Source organism: Calypte anna, chromosome 8 (assembly GCF_003957555.1).
Source record: "Calypte anna isolate BGI_N300 chromosome 8, bCalAnn1_v1.p, whole genome shotgun sequence".
Taxonomy (NCBI): Eukaryota; Metazoa; Chordata; class Aves; order Apodiformes; family Trochilidae; genus Calypte; species Calypte anna.
The window spans coordinates 7,124,184-7,146,628 of record NC_044254.1 but is presented as its reverse complement, the minus strand read 5'-3'; the positions used below and the strand labels follow the sequence as shown (position 1 = coordinate 7,146,628).

Below are 22,445 nucleotides of genomic sequence, written 5' to 3'. Positions count from 1 at the left end.
AGATGTGATAAAGCAAACACATTGCTGAGGAAGGAAATATGTCTGGACAGTAGTCCAATAGGCAAAATTTGCATAACCCACAAAACCAGAAAAAAAGTAGTCCTAAACAATTTAGTTTGGCTTTTCATGTGCATTTTGAAGCACTCCAAATCTGTGTTCCTCACAGGAGATGGGGCTGAATCCTCATTGGACACCTATCCCCAGTTTACTTAATAAAGAAATAAAAGCTTTTTTATTAGAATTATGACACATCCCTGTTGAAGCACACTCTTGACTCCAAGAGATCATCCAGTCATTTCTCACACAACTTTGCTAAATTAGGGGATGTGCTTATATTCCTTATTGAATGATCTGTTATCAGCTACTCACTATCAAAACAATATACACATTTCTCAGTAATTGGGCACCTTTTGTAGTGTTCTGTCACCATTTCAGACTGAGTTAAATTGCTGTATTTCAATTTTAAGACAAACAGATATTAATCTAATCACTAAGGTTATGGCTTAGGTATGATTAGAGTGCAAAACCTTGACCATTTATAAAAAAATGTAGCAAGTGTAAGCTGGTTTCTCAACTAGCTAGACAATGGTAAAAATCAGCACAGGGAAAATAAGGCAAGCAATGCTGACACTTGTGGTCAGTTCTAGACACCTATTTTTCATTCAGTTAGAGAATGAAAGATACTTGTGAGAGTTGAGAAAAATGCTGGAATCACAGTGTAGCCAAGCAAATTACAAGTATTCTATAGCCCTGTCCTCTAGGTGACTTATGGCAGAAGTATTCTTTTTGAAGCAAAGATCAGAGAAGGCACTGACCATATAATATACACAAGAATTCTTTAACACAGAAAACTAAAACTAAGCATTTATGACACTTCATATTAACACATTTCCAGAAAAGAAGAAAAAAAAGTTTACAAGCAAAAAGAGCTGAACTTAAAAATGTTGTCATCAATTATTTTGAAATGCTACTTGAGTGGATTTCGACACAGTATGACTGAAAACTACTTTTTACTATTAGAGAATATAATGATCTTTGCAAAGTATTCATAAAGTATTCAGAGAGTATGGTCCACATGGGGACATGCAGTTGTGAAGCCACCTACAATGTAGCTGTCTAACTCAACTTCTGTGGGATTTCTGGCCATCAAGGAGAAAATTACCAAGCCCTACACCCCTGCCTATCACAACCAATCTAAACTGATTTAAGAAACTTCTGTTAATGTTTTAAAGAAAAAAACTTTATTTCATTAAACCTTAAGGTCTGACTTATTTCAAACCAGCTAGACAAGATTCTACTGATAGCCCCTAAAAATGACAGTAGGAAGTTGAAGTTTTTTGAAGAAAACTTGCACACCTTTGTTATGCATAAGTACATTTTGCATAGTCTACCACTGCCACATGCAGAGGTTATTCCAAGACATCTTTTCTGACCCCACACACATGCATCTTGCTTTCCAGAACTTTGCACATCTTCATACCCAGAGTATCTCCTTCTTAGTCTTAATAGATGGCAGCATTTCAAACCCTAACATTGCAGCTTCTAATTTAAGCTGTAACCATAGTAACAATACAGAACATATTACTCCTTGGATCAAGAACAAGCAGTCCACTGACCCTTCATGGGGAGATTCTAGCCAAAATAAAGCTCATTTCAACCTCTAGCCCAGCAGGGCTACTCAAACCTTCAGGTCATACTTGGAGCACAATGCAAGCTCTACCCTCCTGAAATACCCAGAAGCAGACAGGATCATACAAAAGCAGTAAAAAAGAAAGTACCATAGAAGTAATTGCTTCCAGAAACTCTTTACTCTCTCAAGTTGTATCAGTCACTCCCAGATAGAAAGTAGAAAAATCAAAGCTCTTCCATACTTTTCTGTAAGTCGATTAAAGAATGAGTGAACAAAAGGAACTGTTCATTAAGGTTTAAGAATTCAATATTCAATTTGTTCACACAGGAAGATGACAAATATTACATTTACCAACAGGCACCAGCACTGCCTGAACTTTACAAGCTATGCCCAAGTGATATGGCCATAAAAGTCAAAGCTGATGTCTGTTCCTTTCTAAATTTAAAACAGATTCTATTTAGAAAATATGGCCCTTGGGATTTTCATATCTTTAATATTTACTAACGAGCATTCACAGAAAAATTAAAACAGTATTGCCCACCACAATATGTAAATGTATTACATGCAACTCACAAACCTTTGGAGATACACTTCAGGTATAGTAAAGCAGAAGTAAATAAAGTGGAATACTATGGATTGTAATAACCATTCTGTTGAGATTTAGACTTGTTTCCCAAATACAATGTTATATGTCTTATCTGAAAATGTAAAAATTAGAGGCAGAATTAAATGCTGGTATTAAAAAAAACATCAGTTACTTCTATGTAAATCAACCTGGGTAAATTAACTACATTAATATCTCATGTGATTTCCTACTTGTGGCCCAGAAGGCGGCAAACTGACAAGAATCCTGGCCAAACTGTCACTTATTTGTACACATCCAGCAATAGACTATATAAAGTTCTGTGTATTATATAGTATAAGGGTAAGAAACCTTTGAGTGCTTAAATGAAAAATTCAGTAGGCTGAGCACACATGGAGCCTTTCAAAGCACTGATTCTCCATTATTATCTTCAAGAACAATGCTGGACACAGGTCTCTCCTCTCTCTTGCTGACTTCCACCCCATTATTTAAATACATAATTTTTAGAGCAAGGAAGATACAAGTTTTTACTGATACAGAAGTTCTAAATGTAACTGATATTTAGGTAATATGCTTATGCTTCTAAAATGTCCTCAAATGAGATGACAGTATTTTTGGAAATTGTCATTATGATAGTAAATGCATACGTTAAGACAAGACTAGATTAACAGAGAAAATTAGTGTTCATAGGCAATTTATTTAGGAGGCTATAAATCTGGTAATGTTTCTAGTACGCACCTAGAATAGTAGAACACACTGACTACCTGGAGGAAGTCTTATTTGTCAGTTAAGGATGCAGTTACCCCCAGTTCTACTATTCAGAGATACTGTAGGATAAATATACCAAACACCAATAAATATTACCAAATATATTTTATTTACCCTTTGACTAAAAAAATAAACCAGAAACAGTAACAATCTAAAGACCTAGTCATTAACTTTTCAAAATAGATTCAACAAACACAGTGACTAATACATACTTGGGCAAGTATGCTGGCAGCTTTTTATTTCCTGAGCTACCCCCTGTGACATTTTATATCTAACGTAGTAAATATAATACAATGCCTTCAGTATAAAAGGGTCAGTTCTTGAAAAGACAGAAATGAAAGGAAAACAAGTTTCATTTGGACCATTAAAGACAATACCATGTGGGTATGCCTGCAAGAGACAAAAGATGGTTTAGAGCCATCAATAATTGAAATAAAGTGCCCCCAGTTCTGCAATACCAGACTGCAACCTTTACCAAGGAATAAATCTATTAACAACAGAAGGGCAGCTTAAGAGCATGTGCTTATACATTAGTGCTGTCAATATTAATTGAGTAACCTAAGATTACAAAAAGCATCTTTTAAGGAGCAAGCATGTGTAAAGGAAGAATGAGGAAAGAAATAATATTTTTTTCTTTGACACGAAGATACACAAGATTTTTACTCCGGGAGTGCCAAATGGGTTAAATCAAGCTTCTGTATTTAAATGCTTGTAATTCCTTTGCACTGCAGAACTGCTTTTGGCACACTGGAATACATCGTCTAGCATGAAAAAAACCCCACGAGAGGATCATAAGTTACAGCGTCAAGGAAAAGTGAAAACAATTTGAAAAGACCCTCAATCTTTCATTTAAGAATCATGCAATTTTTATACTCTTCACCTATCACTGTACTTGAACTTAGTGTGCATCATTTATCAAATAGGAGCAAGAGCCCGTGGAGCTTGCTGGCTGCCTTTCGATTGAGTGCAAATGAATGCAAACAATCACGTGGGATTCAGCCAAGCAATGACGTTAAATTCCGCTCTGTCAGAAGACAGCATCTGTCAAAGCCCACATTTAAACTGCTGCCTGCCTGTGCAGCAGCTGAAGAACTACGGGATGGATTTTATAGATCAGAATCCTCGGCTGAAACAGCTCAAAACCATTTCTATTACTGCCTAGCAACAATGAAGGAAGGAACAGAGGGAAATCCTATTACAGAAGGCAACGGAACCACTACGCGCTAGCACTCCCTGCTCACATTACCATCAGAAATATGGATACTGAGGAGGAGAGAACACAGCACTGCATTGTCCAGCCAGGGAAACATCAGATGTGAAAGCTCCAGTACCTCGGTGGTGAAAGCCAGGCAACCCCGATCAGAAAACACCCGAGAACTGCTGTCCTTTTGTTTGAGGGATGAACAAAAAGCCCTAAGACAAGGACAACACTTATGAGCAAGGAAGGTAACACAGCAACCAGCAAACAGATGGACAGCCTGGAAACCGTGGAAAGCAATTGCAGGAAGCAGAGTGCTGGGGGATGTGCGCATGTTCGATAGCATCTTTTTTGCTGAAGTGATGGCGTGCCAAAACTCTTTTCTGTCGGTCTAATCTTCGCACCATAAATGGCCTGACCAGGGAAGGTATGTCAAATCCTTGTGTCTGATATTCATTCAATTGTCTGTTACCTTTTCAGCCATTACAGATAATCATCTCTCCCGATTTGCAGAGAGCCCTGAGCTGACATGTCTCTGAACACCCAGAAAGAATTCTAGCAGGTTTTCCTCTCCCCCGGCACAATGTCACCACCTTCCACTTAGGAAATGCACTGCTAGCAGTCTGCACAAGGTTGGCTTGTGAGAGAGGAGGGATTTAAAGGAATAATGTTGCTACTGTCACCGTTGCTCTTAACTGAGAAATTTAAAACTCAAACCCCTCCAATACAGGAAAAACAATTAGAAAGCCTCTCAAACTAGGTCAGAATTAATCCTTATCTGAAGTAATCTTAAAGCACTGGTAAAATGGCCATGATGTGACACACCGAGAACAGTGAACCATCAAAAGAGACCATGCAGTCAAATTACATTATTTTAAAAGTACCTTCTGACCCTTTTACACTTGCTTTTTCCCTGCTGAAACACAAGCAAAATGTCATCAGGATAGTATCAGCAAAGCCTAAACTGAGAGCGTGCAAAAGACTGGACACAATTTAAACCACCAGCAGTGTGATCAGGCACCACATTTTGCAAGTAACATCAGGCTCCTCTGACAAGCCAAAAGGAAGCCTTCCAACACTATACACTCAAAATGGTGAGCACGTAACTTCTCATGCTACCATCACAATTTCTGTTTAATATGAAAACACTGACTGTTTAACTTTGATTGTAAAATTATATTCTACCTAATTGCCATTCATTTTGTGTTCATTGTTGAAATTTAAATACTTCATCACCAGTGGCAAACAAACAAGATGAATATTTGCAATACAAATGTAAGACCTAGTCTATAGTAATTTAATACACCAGATAAAGTGCTTCTCTGCAGAATCTACTGATAAGCTATAGCAAACCATTAAATGTCAATGTGCTTTGTTTGCTCAAGGCAGTGCTAACACACAATAAAAACACAACAAGAAAGAGTTCACATAACTAGGAATGCTGTGTACAACAGTCACCGGTTTCAGATCACTTTTAAGACATTTAGAAAGTACAAGTCACTTTCCAGAACTTTTAAAACCAAAAATTCTACCCTTAGGAAATACTCCTGGAGAAGCATGCAACTTTCATACCTGCTGTTTCAAAACCTGCACATCAAACCTTATCCCCGGTACCGTGGCTGTGCCAAAGATAAATGCAGTTTCTAAGTGAACTTGGGCACAATCTTGTGAGGCCCTAATGCAACCACTGCTGCTGCTGATCAGAATACTGACTCAGGCTGCCTTTTGAACTCTTTGCTCTAATTAGTTTGCCCACACAGCTAATCAAAATACAAAAATCCACAACGTATGAATAGGAAGTCGAATGCTTCAATCTGCAAAGCTGTAATTACAGAGCAGAAATATAAAGTACCAGGAACCCAAACACCAGCAGAGCACAGACCTCAAATAAAAATTCAAGAGGCATTCACAGTTTATTTGCCATTTGATAATGCACCAGTGACTGCACAGTCGAGTGCCAAAAATGAAGCAAAACTACTATAAATCATATCTTCAAAATGCAGAGCTACATGCAGTAACATTTTCAGAGGACAAACTGAGTGTATAGAGACTTCTTCCTATGCTTAGCTTTTTCTACCTACTGCCAATGGTTGGTGCCTGTAAGCCCTTTGTAAAATGGGATTTTAAATATTTGGCCAAAAGGAGCAGAACTCTAACCCTAATTAAAAAGTAAAAATATCTTATGATATTATTTGATGGTGGGTTTAATATTTACTGATAGCTGCTTATATTATTTTTAAATAAAGCATGCAGTGCTTTTTTAAAGGTACAATTGCTACTGCTGTATTTCAAACACTTAATACCCACGGTCTGTTTTGAAGTGGTTTAAACCTGAATTACAAAGAAAATGAGACAAAGTTGGGCTGGTGGTTTTGGAGGGGTTTTTTGGTGGTGGTGGTTTTCTTTTGCTTTTTGTTTGTTTCCTTTTTTTCTTTTTTTTTTTGGTTGGTTGGGTTTTGTTTTTTCTTTGCAGTAAATAGTTTTATGAAACTGAGAAACAGATACGGGTCCTCCCCTATCCATATAGTGCCTTTGTAAAGGACAGAGTCAGAAGGCTTTGGACAAACTCCCACCTTGAAAAAATTTAGAAATATGTAAATAAGAAATTACTCTGTTTAAATTTATGATCCTGGTTCTATTCTACACAATGTGAGCTTGCAGCCTGAAAAAAACCCAACCAAAACAGGTTTCAGCCATTACAACTGCCTTTGAAAGGAACAATTTCTTTGTGCCTCATGGAAAGAGAGCATCTGAAAACAATTTTCAGTTTACACAACTATCTACAAAACTTAAGCTTTTCACTTCAGCCTATTGCCAAAACAAGACACCACCTCTGCTAAAAATTCAACACATATTAGTAGTGCAGTGCAGATTTGCTGAAGTATTTCCACATAATTACTGCAGTTCTTGAAGTAGAACTCTTCAATATGAGATTAATCCGAATTCTAGCTGCTACTCTACACTGAGGAAATTCTGGTTTTCACTTTCTTTCTAAACTCTCCAAGTATGCTGTGCAATAATAATTCAGCAAATATTCCCACTGTTGCCCTCCAGACCAGTAATAATTAATTTCTCAAAAATCCAGAGTGCCCTTTGAAGTAACATTTCTCTTTGCTTATGCAGCTGTTTTCTTCCCAAGTAGCTCAGTGTTCATTTAAAGCTCACTGCATGCTCCACAGATACCAACAATTGGTAGGTTAAAGTTAGCTTTTTATTTTCTAAGTGTGCAAAATCAGGTGTTCAGATAAAACTTCTCTATTTTATATAGAAGTTATGTATATTATTTTCTTTTATATAAGGATAATGAACGAGTTAAAGCAGTATAAAAAGAGTGGTGTGGAATTTCAGGTTAATTCTCAGGCTGCACATTTTGGACACATATGTTTAACAGTTGTAGAATTGAAAATATTTTTTAGAAACACAGCTCATTCTCTGGTAAAGTGGCATAAAAAAATAATCAAATACTTTCAGTGAGCTTGAGAGCAAAATGCATGAATACTGTTCAACACAGTAACAACAAGTAAGATCTCGGCTGATCACTAGGCAAATATTTTGCTTTTTCAGAAAGAGAATTAAGAAGCAGTGTCACTTTTTCGGTGCATTTACACTGTCACAGTTCAAAACCCCACTTACTTGCTCCTCCTAGTGGAGGTCAGCAAGAGACAGTCCCGGCTCGATGCAACACGACTCCCCCCTTGCTTCCAGACACGTTTGTTTGCTTATATATAAACTGACACACAGCAACTAAAAAAAAAAATAAGCTCACTTATCCCTCTCTCCCTACCCTTCAGAAATACAAATTTTTCCCTTACATGAGCGATTCAATGTTGTCACAGCATACAGTTTAATGATAGATTATTCAACTGCCATCTCATCTTAAATGACTTCCTTACAGTGTAAAATCCTGTAATTTCCCATATAACATGTCAGTTAAGTTTTATATGCAGAAATTAATCCAAATATTGGTTTTTAGAAGATAGCAAAGCAATTAGTAAATTACACATTTATATTAGAAATAGCATTTTCTGCAGACTCTTGTTCAACTGTCATCCTTTTTCTTTTACAAAACCCTAGGGCCCAGAAATAAATTAGAGCAAATTGAAAATCACAAATGAATTGGTACTGTGCAGTAGAAGGTTCATTTATGAGATGATGTGATCAGCTTTTAATATGCAGCATCATGAAGCTGCCATATTGACTCTGCTCTTGAATATGAAAAAAATGTAGGAGAAAATGAGGCACAGATGACTTTGGCACTTTTTCCTACAGTTACAGCAGCTGGTAACAATACTTGTAATTTCTGGATGATGCCAGAAGTATAGTAGTTACATATAAATTTTATAGTGAAAAAAAATTCACGTTTGCCAAAAACTTAATGCTATGCAATTTTACTTCCAGTTATTACAAAAACCCGAGCTCTCTGCCTGCTAAAAATCAATAGCTTAATTTTTTTCATCAACTACATATGAGCTTGGCACAACAGCCAAGTGCTCCATTCAGTATTTCCCTTCCTTGCAGAGTTGAAGGTTAAGGGTGCCTGAAAAGTGACTTCAAATGTTATCCCGTGTCACCATCCGAGGGCTGTGCCCTGAGCTTACTGGACCCTGAAAATTAATTTTGACAGGTGCATCTTCTCATTGACTTTCTGAGCACAGTCAGGGCTGGTGGAAAGAAGCCAAGCAGTGGACTGTGACTAACACAACTCTGCCATCGTCAACCTTGTGCCGTCTGTCCCACCACCAATGCACGAGCATTCTACCAAAAGGGTTTTTAAACTGTGAGCTGTGCTATCCTCTGCATGTCAAATCAACTTTAATTAATGCCAATAAACCTTCCATCTGCTAGCAAGGCCTTTTCATTCAGTCCTTCTCAAGCACTGTACAAGGATTTCCCAGCCAGTATACATGAAACTATTTATATCTACTTCATAGGTTTTCTGCTAACATGATCAATTATATTTTTTCCCCTTTTATCTGTGGTACTCAGGATGTTTGTCAGAACTTCTATCATTAAAAAGCAAAAAGCAAAAAAAAAAAGCATTATAATAGCTCAAAAATCAAGTCAATTCTAATAATAAAAGAGGACTGGCTTTTACTATGAAAGAAACCTCCTTTACATTAAAACAGGCTGGTTTCTGTTTTCTTCTGGTTTGTTGTTTGGTTTTATAAAATCAAAAATCTTTAGGTTATTATTTGATTCTCATCATAATCTTTTATATTGCGCAAGTGTAAAATAAAAGATTTTTATCTTATTTTTTTTTAAATCTTTGCAGAGTGAGCCATTTGCAGACAATTACTCAACACAAACAAAAGAAGATGAATACCAAAGAATAGCAGTGGATTAAAAAAAAACGATTGGAAAAACACTCTGCTTGCCCACTGTCTCATATGCCATCACTGGATTCTTACAACATGCTTCAGTGGAGAAGAAGACACTGCTGCTTTGCAAAGATGACCTGGAATACCAAAAGGTCTCTGTTTCGCACCCATCTCATTGGCCTGGTCTCTCTTGTGTTTCTTTTTGCTACCTTTCTGTTCTTTAATCATCACGACTGGCTGCCAGGCAAGGCTGGATTCAAAGAAAATCCCATGGCTTACACTATCCGAGAATTTAGATCTACAAAAAGCGAGACAAACCACAGCTCTGTAAGGAACGTGTGGAGAGACTCCGTCCCTCAGACACTCAGACCCCCAACAGTCACCAACTCCAACAACACAGAGCTGTCACCACAGGGAGTAACCGGTTTGGAAAACACCCTCAGTGCCAATGGAAGTATTTACAACGAGAAAGGTACTGGGCATCCAGCTTTGTATCACTTCAAATACATCATCAACGAGCCTGAGAAGTGCCAGGAGAAGACTCCTTTCCTAATACTGCTCATAGCTGCAGAGCCAGGCCAGGTAGAAGCCCGACAGGCAATCCGACAGACCTGGGGCAACGAAAGCCTGACACCTGGCATCCAAATTGTTCGTATTTTTTTGCTGGGGTTGAGCATCAAAATAAATGGATACCTCCAGCGTACCATCCTAGAGGAAAGCAGACAGTACCACGACATCATTCAACAAGAATACTTAGACACATACTACAATTTAACCATTAAAACTCTGATGGGAATGAACTGGGTTGCATCTTACTGTCCACATGTTCCCTACGTTATGAAAACTGACAGTGATATGTTTGTCAATACTGAATATTTAATACACAAGCTCTTGAAACCAGAACTTCCTCCAAGGCACAAGTATTTTACAGGTTATTTAATGAGAGGTTACGCACCTAACAGGAACAAGGATAGTAAGTGGTATATGCCACCTGATTTGTATCCAAGTGAACGTTACCCTGTGTTTTGCTCTGGAACTGGTTATGTCTTTTCTGGAGATTTAGCAGAAAAAATCTTTAAGGTCTCCTTAAGTATCAGACGTTTACACTTGGAGGATGTGTATGTGGGGATCTGTCTTGCCAAGCTACGGATTGACCCCATGCCTCCACCCAACGAGTTTGTCTTCAATCACTGGCGAGTTTCTTATTCCAGCTGTAAATATAGCCACCTAATTACCTCCCATCAGTTCCAACCTAGTGAACTGATCAAATACTGGAACCACTTACAACAAAATAAGCACAATGCCTGTGCCAATGCAGCAAAGGAAAAAGCAGGCAGGTATCGGCATCGGAAACTGCACTAGAAGGGCAGCACTCCCTCTGTCAGCCCTGCTCCACCTGCAACTTGTAAATACTGCTGAAAGCATGTACAGTGACAATGGATGAGCTTCATGGGACAGCCTTCAGTTGATCCCCATCACACAGTCAAGTTTGAAAATTATTTTTTTAAGTTTAAAAAAGAAAAAAAAATATATAGAGTTCCTGGTAACACTAATCTTATAAAACTATAACCAAAAGGGTTGCCCAGCAAATTTGAGGAAAAAAGACAATAGTATGTAAGGATTCTTGTGTCGATGTGCAATAATAAGCATGCACACTTTGGTGGTACAGTTGCTGATTTATGTGCCAATAAAATATAATAGCATATTTTCCAAACTAAAATTGTATTTTAAAAATGCATTCATAGCTCCTACTTCTCTTCAAGGTAATGATTTCTTTTTTACCTAGAATTGCTATAAAGTCAAAACTGAAAAACTATGGAAAAGCACAAGGGGCAGATCAGCTTTACCTTTAAATATCACATTAAAACTTCTTTCATGTACAATACATGTAGCAATTTATGATTTACTAAGACACTACAAGTGAATGATAAGACAGTAAGAAAATACTTCCTTAAACTAGGTCCAGTTTTGAGACCTACTTACTGGCTGCTTATTGTGGTTAGGAAAGAGGGATTTATAAAAAGTTCAGAAAATAGCAGCTTTGTGCATCACCAACAGAAATGAAAATGGTGTTCTAGACTAGATTCTCCTCAAAGAGCTGACCACAAGTTACTTGATTCTCTAGAAGACAGAGTGAGCTCCAAAAATCTGGTGTGGAGCAACTTTCATCTTGGCATCTTCACACACATTCATTGACTCTCTTACTAATTCCTCTACATTACTTCAAGGCAGCTTAAAGGCTGTTCAGAACCACAAAATGTGACTAAGTCGTTCAGAGCAGTGTCGAAAATGTTCAATTTGGGGGAAAGAGGGAGAAAAAACAAGCTTATCTTTGTTGATTTTGCTCTTTCCTGTCTATTGTAAACAAAATAAAAAATAAAATAAAACATTGGTTGGTTGGGTCAGTGAGAGAAAACTAAGCCACACACCCTACTTTATAGGTGGGAAAGACTGCATCATAGTAAGACTGGAGAAGTTCCAGAGAGCAGTATGGGCAAGAACAAAATCTGAGCAATTTTAAAAATTAAAGGCAAATATGTACCACTGAAAATAAACTGTGAGAAGTAGGCTAAATCTTTTTACAGGTTTTCAGTTTTCTAACTAACAGAACACTTAAGGTTTATTTTCCAAGTTCACGTAGACTTGTTGCAGATGCAGGTTATTACTGTTTATCACAGTGCCAGGGTAAGCAATACCCACCTCTGATTTAGCAGCAAAAGAGGGAACTGCAATTAATTTTCTGTTTGACTGAGACTTTTTAATTTGATAAAATACAAATATTTGATGTACTTTTATTATTTAATAAAATTGATTATATTTATGGTCTTCAGACTTCACTTTTTCTGGGAAAGGTGCTCAGGAAGAAATAAATTTCTAGCTTTACCAGTATTTGACTTTTCTAATGTTCCCTAGTTCTTAAAGTCTGGTTCTTCATCCCATGCACAATACTGAGATAACAGCAGGTGGTTTTTTTCTTTGTACTGAAAACAGAGATCATATTACTGAGCACTTCAAGCAGCCCTAAGGCCATCCATATGCAGAAGCAGACACATGAGCAGAGTGTACTGCACTGGACCAGTCCTCTTCAGAAATTCTAGGAGCTCTTACCAAAAATGAGCACAGGAATTCACTCACTGTACATTTTTTGGTGATCCTCCACTAATTTCTGTCATCTCATAATTACATATGTAATTATACATTTCCAAGATACACCTCAAACCATAGAAATGACTGCTCCTGGGGAAATAAACATGTATAAAAATTGTAGCTCTCTACAGAAGAGAGTTCTCCAACTAGACTGAAAGCGCATCCTCTCAGCTTTGTTAATGACTACTGGCATTCATACAGCACAGAGATGGAAGCTGCATTAGGAAAAGTCTTTGGAAGTTTTGTTTCAGCATCCATTTGCAGCTTTCTTCACACTCCATCTGCCTGCTTTCATCCAGCTAACATAGGCCACTGCTAATATCCTAGTCGAAAGCCACCTGGTTTAAGCCAACTACACATAAGCTTTACATACTAGTGCAAGTTTTAAACAACCAAAACAAGTGTTGAAAGCCAGCTACTCAAGGGTTTCTGGTCCTGGAAGATGCTCAGTTCCCTAAGTGGCCTCTTCCTGACTAATGCTGGCCAAAAACACAGTCCTTCCTCTTGGAGAGGACTTCAACACCATGCCCTGCCTGCAGCACCTTCAAGCTAGACTGCAATGTACTCAACTTGAATTTTACCAATTCTGGCTAGTTCAAAATTCTGCTACTGGCTTCTGGTTATAGTTCAAGAGGTTAATAACTAAACCTTAAGTAGTTTGGCACTTGAATCAAAAGTTTGGCAGCCAAACAGCCTCTTGGGTACTACACTTTGGAGGTTTGTGCATGGTATCGATCTGCCTCAGAATCATGGTACAATACATACAAGTTCAGTATAACAAACTTTTTCCAATTTAAAATACTGGCTAGGGGTATAAGATATGACATTAAAAAATATCTTCCTGTCTTTTAAGGGTCTGACAGTTTTTTAAAAATATGTATTAATGTTTGGGTAGAAACTGAAACTACTTTTTACATATTGAAGCATTTTTAAGACTGTCAGACACTCCTTAAATCAATTGTATCCGAGTAATGTTTTCTTGCACAGTTCATTACAAAGCTTTCAGAAGGGGGACAGAATTACAGAATCAAAGATCTACATTCCATTCTCTGAATGTTTTTATTGTTTTCTAGCTTGTGTTTAAACTATTTGCTCACCCTACCAGAATAAGAAAAACAGTTCATGTTAAAATAGCACAACAGTTAATATCAGTAAAATCTTTGGCAAATACTTTCACTACTTTCACTCTCTTTCCCCATAAAACAAGATCAAAACATGTATCTAAAAGTCTAACATGTTTGTAATGCAGTTAAAAAAAAATCTAAAAATCAAGTTTACTTGTTGAGGTATAGAAATTCATACATTATTGGCTTTAAATGGCTTTACCTCAGTGTGTCTGCTTCAGGTCATAACCAAATAAGATGTCAGAATAAGTCAAAACTTATTATGAGAAAAAATTCAAAGTCATCAGCGTCATCATTAAGGCAAAGAAAAGTCTTAGAAAATTGAAGCATGGTAAGAAAAAACAGGAATTAGAATTCCTTAATTTTTTCCTATTTATTTATTAACTTTCAGCTAAATAACAATTTAGATACTGATGGTAGATGACCAAACTTTAGTCCCACAAAAAGATTTGTTATTCAGCAGAAACAGAACACATTTCCTATTACATTAGTAATGCAATTGTGGGCTATTTGCAAATCACACATCAATAGATTTGAGCACGCAAAATGCACAACTATGCATTTACTATGGGTTTTGGTGTAACACAACTGATCCTACCCCCAGCTGTGGGCTGGAGTAAAGTTCCCGATCTGCACTAGTCTGAAAAACAAAAATGAGGTAAAAGTACTTCCAAGCTGCACTGGTTGGTCTGTGGGAAAATTCAGTGTCCATTAAGACCTTCATGTAACTGTTATGAATTATTTTTATGGCCTATAAATTTAAAATTATGTGATGGCAGTGATGTAGGACAGATCAGACAGATTGGCTTTCAGGTTAAGCTTACCAGAATAGTAATTTAAAATTTGCTTTTCTTTGTAGTACCATAATACAAAATTCATCAGTCCACACTTTCAAAATGTTCTCAGAATACACTGACATGTTAAGACATGAACTAACTGTCTCAAAACCCATGCTAAATCAAGTATTGGAGGTGAGGGAAGCATCTAGAAGATATTACTTTAGACAGCCCCCCCATCCCTACGAGTTTTCCTGATACATTAACATATCCCCAATCATACTTCAATCTAAAATTCCTACATAATACCAAAGAGCAAGACAATCTTATCTCTTGAATGAATACTCACTGCAAAATGTGAAAACTTCCTAGGAGGAGATGAAAGGGAAAGGAAGATACTAATATAGACATTACTACTTCTTACAGCAGTGCTATTAGAACAGACTTGTAACTGATTTGCAAAAGCATTGGTAGTTGTTTATATATTTTTCAAGCTTCAAAACCCACTTCTCAATCCCTATTTTATGCTATCAAACAACACAAGTAAATAAACATTGGACAATTGCTAATGACACACCAATAAGTGCACGTATCAACTTTTAAGAGCACCATCACTCATTTAATTTCAGATTTTTTTTTCCCAAACAGCATGGAATTTGGGTGGCACACAATTTTAGACGACCACAATAACTTCAGGTGGCAGATCACACCTCACAGACCTGGCATTTATTGTGTTACTACAGGTCACATCTCCAGCCTACTCAGCATCCCCTCCCTCCTCCAGCTCTGCTTCCCAAGCCCAAGCCCTGCTGCAGAGGCAGAGAGGGGGAAGGAGGGAGGCAGGGAAGCTGCACTGCCAGCTCTGCAACCCTGCACCCTGGAAATGTAGGTCAGAGAGGAGGGAATCTTGTCTTTGCTTTGTACCCACGGCAAGAATGAAGTCAAAGGTTTTCTGGGGTGGGAGGCTGGAAGGGGGCTGTGGAGAACAACTCCTTACAGCAGGCCAGTTAAAAAAGCTCTTAAATGACAGAAAACAAAACAGTGACACTAACAAAACAGCAGCTGATCATCAGCACACAGGTTTAAAAATATAGGGCAGGCTCAACGATTAGGGAAAGCATAAGAAGTGAGGCCAAATTAAAAAGCATTATCTGCATTACTGGTGCTCAGTGCACTTCTCCCCTTCTAGAGAAAGTAAGCATCTATGAGATAAATACATTCTTCCAACAAAATTTTTAGTTTGCAAATGCAGGGAATGCTTTTTATTATACTTTGCACCCAAGTAATTACAAGACAACAGTACAAATAGCAGAACACAAACTCCACAGAGAATTGTTTATATATATGACTGTCAGCTCCCAGTCAAACCCAAAGCAAAGAAAATTAGATCCCTTTTATCCAAGATTCACATTTGACCTGCAAAGAAAGTGTTAATTCCAGTCTTCATTTGTCCCTCACTAATGTAAAAGTATGGCCTGGTACAATATGGTACCTTCCTTTCCCTGTTAAAAGACTGCAAAAGAATTTAGCTGAACATGGGATATGGATGAAAACTACCACGTTGCTGTTCTGACATTACCATGGCAACAGTCACAAGTGCTCTCATAAGCATTTAAATCTGACAGTTTTCATGATAACACTAACTGGGATGATAGTAATGATGCATTTTGGGTTCATGAGGAAACTGCTGTAAAACTCAAACCACAGGGCACAAACCATTCCTTTTGCTTTTCTCAAGACTATGCTTGTAGTCAAACCGTTCTGACAAGATAGTAATCTTGAATTACTTCTCTCAAGAAAAAAAACAAACAAAAAAACCCAGGTCCCCCCAGCACAGAGCATATTCATAGCTTAAAGCCTTATGAACTCTCAAAGGTTTCCTTTGAATGCTTAAGTTGTGCACAGTTGGTGGTGTACAGGGGGCAGAAGTAAAGACACAAAATCTTTGACAGTACTTTTCTCAACAGGCTTTCATTTGCCTGGGAAGGCTTGAGGGAAGAAGATGCTTCCTAAAGAGAGAACTGAATTGCTGCTTCCAGGTATCATTTACCCAAAAAGGTTTTCTGCAGTCTTCTTAGGTCTGTAACCAATACACTCAAAGTAAGCAAACCCTGCAAACTGCTTTATCTCACTGGAGACCAAATGTACTGATATAGAACTACATCTCTAAGGACAAGTGCATCAGAACAAGTGCTGTTTCCTTTTAGCCCATTTAGCTTTATCTAATAATAATTGACATTTCAACTATTTAATATGAGTATTTGGTGAGCTGCTCCCTCTGATCACGCAGATGCTCAGTGTGGGCATGATGGAAAAGTCTGTTTTTCTTCACCTCATTAGAAAGGGAAGTGTGTGAAACAACATTTCTCATCCTAACATTTTAAGGATATCAGCCTGGATATTGTCTTGCATTTAATTCAACTGAATAAGATGAAGGAACTGAGAACAGTGACATTACGAAAGATTTAAAGTTTCCCAAGATGACAAAAATCAGACTAGGGGACATAGCCATGCTTGCTTGGCAAGAGATCTTTTCAACATAAAGCAGTTCTCAAAAAGTTAAGTATTCCCAGTTCTTTCCCTGTTAACACTTTTAAAAGCTTGGTATTAAAAACAACCACGTCACCAATAAAAACACTAAATCTCCCCATTTCTTGAAAAGCACGACCCCACCACATCTTTTCTTGCAGAAAGGGCAAGTCTGCCCAGCATCTCTAAGTTCAGCATTTAAATCAAGAAAACCACCTGGCAGAAAAAATCCTTTGTTAATAAAACACCAAATAACTAAGGAAACAACACCTAGCTCACCGTCTTCACTAAATATTTAACATAACCTGTATTTGAATAAGCTGAGGTCTAAGACATAATTTGAGAATAAGAGAGAGACTCTAAGTTTCACTCAGCAATTCTATGTCACTGTCATCACTTCAAAAAGAAGCATGAATTTAGTATACAACCCCCCCATGTCATAACTTAAGCCTCTTGTGCTGCAATGTATAGGTTGATGCAAGATGATAAACCAAAAATGAAACACTGAAAAACACCATCTGTGACTCAAAAATTTAGTACTGCCACTTAATGCAAATGCCAGTTTTTTATAGGCATTCCTCCAAAGTCCACCTAGGCATTGATTTCTGTAGACATAAAAACTCAACTCAATTATCCAGCCTTCTGAATCAAGAAAATAACCAACTCCCTGTTGTATCTTCTTTGAATGATTTAAAGTCTTGTGTTTTACTTTTTTTTTAATGTAGAAAACATTTTTATGTCCCAATAATTTAAAGAAACAAGATGAAAATTCAGAGGTACTCATAACAGTACTTAAGCCTCTGAAAAAGCAAGTATCATACACACACCTGAGGGGACAACTAAAACATCTGTTCCTCACAAAGTAAATTACAAAGCTTATGCTAAGCACACTGAAGCACATCAAAAGGCAAAAAACCACCAAAAAGCCACTATGTCACCAAAGGAACATTAGTCCTGTATAAATGTAACTTCAACAGAAATGTATTTTTAAATATTGCCTCTATTAATGTCATAAGAAGATTCTCTCTTTCCAATTTGAAATATTTTTTTGAAGTTGATGTAGCAGAGTACTTCTCTCATTTTACTGAGGTTTATTTATTTCAGAAGTTAATTACTTTAGTTTAAAAACTAACATTTTTTCCTGAATTTTCAAAATGGTAAAAAAAGAAGTAATAATTAGAAGAAGAATGACAATCACAATTGTTTTACTTTAGAGAAATTATAATTGAATCAGATTTCAAGATACTTCATACTATCCAGCTATGATTTAACCCCTTTTTACAAGCAAGCAAGTTTGTTTGCTACTTTTGCTGCAGGGTATCATGTACTTTCTAACCAAAATTTAGTTGACAAATGGATGCTGCCAACTTTTCATTGAAGTTAAAGGAATGACATTCTTCTGTCCATAATTCAGGGTCTTTTTGACTAAAATATAATGCTGCCATATTCATTAAAAAATGCAGTGTCTTGGTCCCTCAACAATTCTCATTATATTTTCCCCTCCACCATTTCTTTATTTTCTACTAGCAGAAGTTAAACAGTTAAAATGATTTATTGTCCAAATTTCACGCTAGCAGAGTGGAATGGAAAAACCAGAATGAGGTACACAATTAAATTTCTTTCCTATCCTTTCTCCTATTAATCAAAAAACTTAACACACATGAACACGTTTTCTCGATCATCTTCCAAACACACTCCATAAATCAGGACTTTTTGAGCAACATTCCTTTTGTTATATATGACTCCTGATGGCAACCAGCCAAGTGTTAGCATTTTACCTCTCCCAGTTCTGTAAGAGAAAAGCTTCTCTAGATCTTGATACAAGATATTTTCATTTTAAAAGATTTAAGTGGAATAAAGGGGTTCCCCCTCTCACATTTATCACAGTATTCTCTTGGACTTGGGTATTAACATCTGAAGTACTAATATCATACTTGGATTCAGAATATCTTGATTTACTCATAGAACATCTGAATCCTAGGATGTTCAGGACAAAACTGATCCTCATGAGCATTAAGAGCCATTTTGGTTTTCTTAACACTGGTATACAATAGAATTCTAGAAAGCAATCCATGCAATCACACTATAGCCAAAATAAAGCACTTTTGCACCAGTTTAAACTGGTGAGGAGAAAATATTCATTGGTACAGCAATTTTAACATATACAACTATCATCCAGTCTACAGTTAAGATAAATTGTAGAGTTTGATGGTGCTCATGCTACAAAAGAACAGCCTAATTCAACCATGCCAGTAAGTTGTGTAACTGGTCTTCACATTCATCATATCTAGATGTATAATGAAAAGTGATGGATATTTTCCCCTTTTTTTTTTTTTTTTTTTTTCCTGAGACACTTAGGACTCTTGGGCAAAAATAACCTTTTTTTTTTTTTTCTCTTTAAGCTTATTTGTTGAACATATTTTACACTGGCTTTGTCAGTTACTTGAAGTGAAAAATTATCACAATGAAATGTGTTGCCATAGAAAAAAGACTGCCTCCCACCATGGCCAACTAAAAAATTTGGCATTTCATTGCTTACAATGTCCAATACAGACACAAGAATCCACGCTCATTTTTGTCACTGCCTTTTCATAGGTAAAAAAAATTGGAATTGGTTTTTATAATGGTCAATAAAGCTTTATTTTCTTGCTTTCCTACTTCCCTTTGACAACTGCCTCTTCACGGCTACACTTTTTCTCAAGTTATCAAAAAGATATGTGGGAATCCACTACAAGTAAGATCTCTCTAAGATTCAGTATGAAAAATTAAGCTTTTTTTCTCAAACTCTCAACCAATCCCCCTCACCACCTCAAGCACATGCTATTGCTTAAACATTTTCCTTCAGAGAAATTCCTCACTGGTTTTGTTTTAAACAAATGAGCATTAACTCCCTAAACATCACTGTTTTAAGACCCAATTCAGAAAGGACAGCACAAACCTACAAGCCTGTCTGGTTCTAATAAATACCAAACTACAGTTTCTGAATTATCTATATAACATTTTGAAAGCTTACCAATAAGTCTGAGTCCTTTCCATGGCATCAGAGGATTGGTCATATATTGCAGACAAGGTCTTTGCTTATAGTGACATCAGATGGTATCAGTTCAAATCAAATCGATTTGTTTCAACAGTTTAGCAGTGTATTAATAGATACTTTAAAAAAAATCCAGTAAGTATGAATACCTGCTGATTAGGACTTGTTATTACCAATTCTCCATCCTTAAGAAGTTGATAAAATTTATCCAACAAGTCACAGAAAATTTATCTGATTTTCCCCAGCTCCAATTTGCAGGGATGTTTTAATCTTGAGACTACAGCATCCTCCCTATCTGCAGTATGGGAGTAGAAATTATAAATTAAGTTTACTGCACTGCTCCTATCTGTATTAAATGAAAAAAAAAATATATATATAGATGAAAACACACACAAAAATCCACCGAAACCCAACAAAACAGCAGAAATACTTTGTAATTACTGTTCATTATTCTAAACTTTTAAAATTGAGACACCTCATTAAGCATTACAGAGCACATCTTCTAGTAAGTAGAGATATAAGAAGCAAAATGAGGGAAAGCCACACTTTTGGGGAAATACATAGGCATGACAAGCACATAAGAAAAAATAGTCTGCTCTAAGCAGCTTATGCAAGTAAAAAAGAGGACAAAATTTAAGTGGTAGGCTACAAGTGACCAGTTTAAATACTGGAAATGAGTGTTTTTCCTCATATAGTAACAGTTGAAGCAAAGTGTGAAAGGAGTGACTATGCCCTAAAATAGTCACTCTATTAAATAATCATCCAAAGCAATTTAATTTCCTATTCCCTTCTCAACTTAAAGATCCCAAAAATGCTATATAAAGCTAAAAGCAAAGCCCCTTGGGTTTCTTGACCAGAAATAAAACCAGGAGTAAAAAGACCTCTGACATAATTTTTTTTTAATATGCAAAGAACAAATGCATTATGAAAATTTTAAAAGGTTCTGAGTTTTCTATGGAGTTTTGTATTTACATGAAATCCAGAAGATCCTGAACAATGTATGCTGAGAACAAGCAGTCTCAGCAGGCCAGTTAACCTGATTACAGTGAACCTTCATGGTTCATTGTAACCCAGCCTTTACTACCTGGACTGACCAGGATTTAAGGAATGGAACCTCAGAAAAAAAAGCAACTGAAAATCAGTCTAACAGCCAGGAAAGCTGCTCCCAAATATAATGGCCTAACCAATAATCTACAGGTTTATAAAGATTTGAGTAAAGGTAAGAAGTCAAAGCATATTAATTTAAATGCATTACAATCCCACGTGAATTTTTTAATGCAGGAGTAAATTGGTCTTCACTCACTGTAAACCAAGAAAATTAAACTACAGCTAAGTGAAGTAATTTTATACTTAAAGACATCACCAGCCAATGGCAATTTAATGCATTATAGACTTACGAATGTTGATGTTGTACACTTTGGTAATTTGCTTTAATTTGCTTGACTGCTTTGATCTAGATATAGCCTTAAGGAATACTTGTATATTGCCACATTAGATCGGGATCATCCTTTGTATTAAGAAGAAAAGGTTATTCCTGAATGGCAGAACTATGGAAGCACTGACTAACAGGAAAATGGAGACAACTGTAGAATGCTTTTCATTTCTCTCTGTGGTGTTTAATTATAAATGAAAAAAAAAAACCTTATAATTTTAACTCTTTAAAACAAATCCTGCAGTGGGGAGGTCAGCAGGTACATGAGAAGGCTGGGAGGATGTTCCAGTACCAACTAAGACTCAAAGGCTATCACACAGGAAAAAAGTCACCTTTTTTTTTTTTAGTTTTGTGGTAGGTGTTGTGCAGACCAAGCTACACACAGCTATTGTTCTCCCACAAACATTTCTGTGGGTGCAAAGGCATTTCCAGAAGCCTATTTATTTGTCACAAAATCACTAAAGACAACAGGAATCCAGGAAAATCTGATGCTAAAAAAAGAGAACTTGTGAACTATTAAATTGCTCTTAGGTCAGCAGCAAGCTAAAGGCTACAAAAGCTGAGTGACAGACTAGAGAGGTAAAGAAACTTTATCTTGAAGAGAGAACACCTGTGAACTCTGCTAGAAAGCACACAGGGTACCCCAGAAGTCTCTCCAAAAGAAGCTTCATAGTGTAAGAATGAATTCAGCCAAGGTTTTATCAGAAGAAAAATACTGAAATAATAATCAAAATAATTGAAAGCCAACTGAACCTCAATTTACCAAGGTGTATCCATTTCTGTGTTGAAAAGTTCTAATTTTTTATGAATTTATACTGAAAACCAAAGAATGGGAAAGCAAAATACAGTTCACAATAATACCTACATTTACAACAAAGTATAACAAACTCACAGGTCAGTGTTAGA

The 22,445-nt window shown here is 36.7% G+C and overlaps 2 protein-coding genes across 2 annotated transcripts in view; one reads left to right on the top strand and one right to left on the bottom strand.

Moving 5' to 3' along the window:
* The window catches only part of CDC73 (cell division cycle 73), a 104,175-nt gene that overhangs the window by 34,585 nt on the left and 47,145 nt on the right, over positions 1–22,445 (bottom strand). The gene's annotated exons all lie outside the window — the stretch shown is intronic.
* On the top strand, positions 4,014–12,322 carry B3GALT2 (beta-1,3-galactosyltransferase 2). Its single transcript, XM_030455117.1, has 2 exons — positions 4,014–4,606; positions 9,452–12,322. The coding sequence occupies exon 2, from the start codon at positions 9,567–9,569 to the stop codon at positions 10,857–10,859; it is 1,293 nt and encodes a 430-aa protein (XP_030310977.1). The 5' UTR covers positions 4,014–4,606; positions 9,452–9,566; the 3' UTR covers positions 10,860–12,322.

Excerpts from the sequence above, each read along its gene's own strand:
- B3GALT2 (XM_030455117.1), top strand. The coding sequence starts at position 9,567 with ATGCCATCACTGGATTCTTACAACATGCTTCAGTGGAGAAGAAGACAC.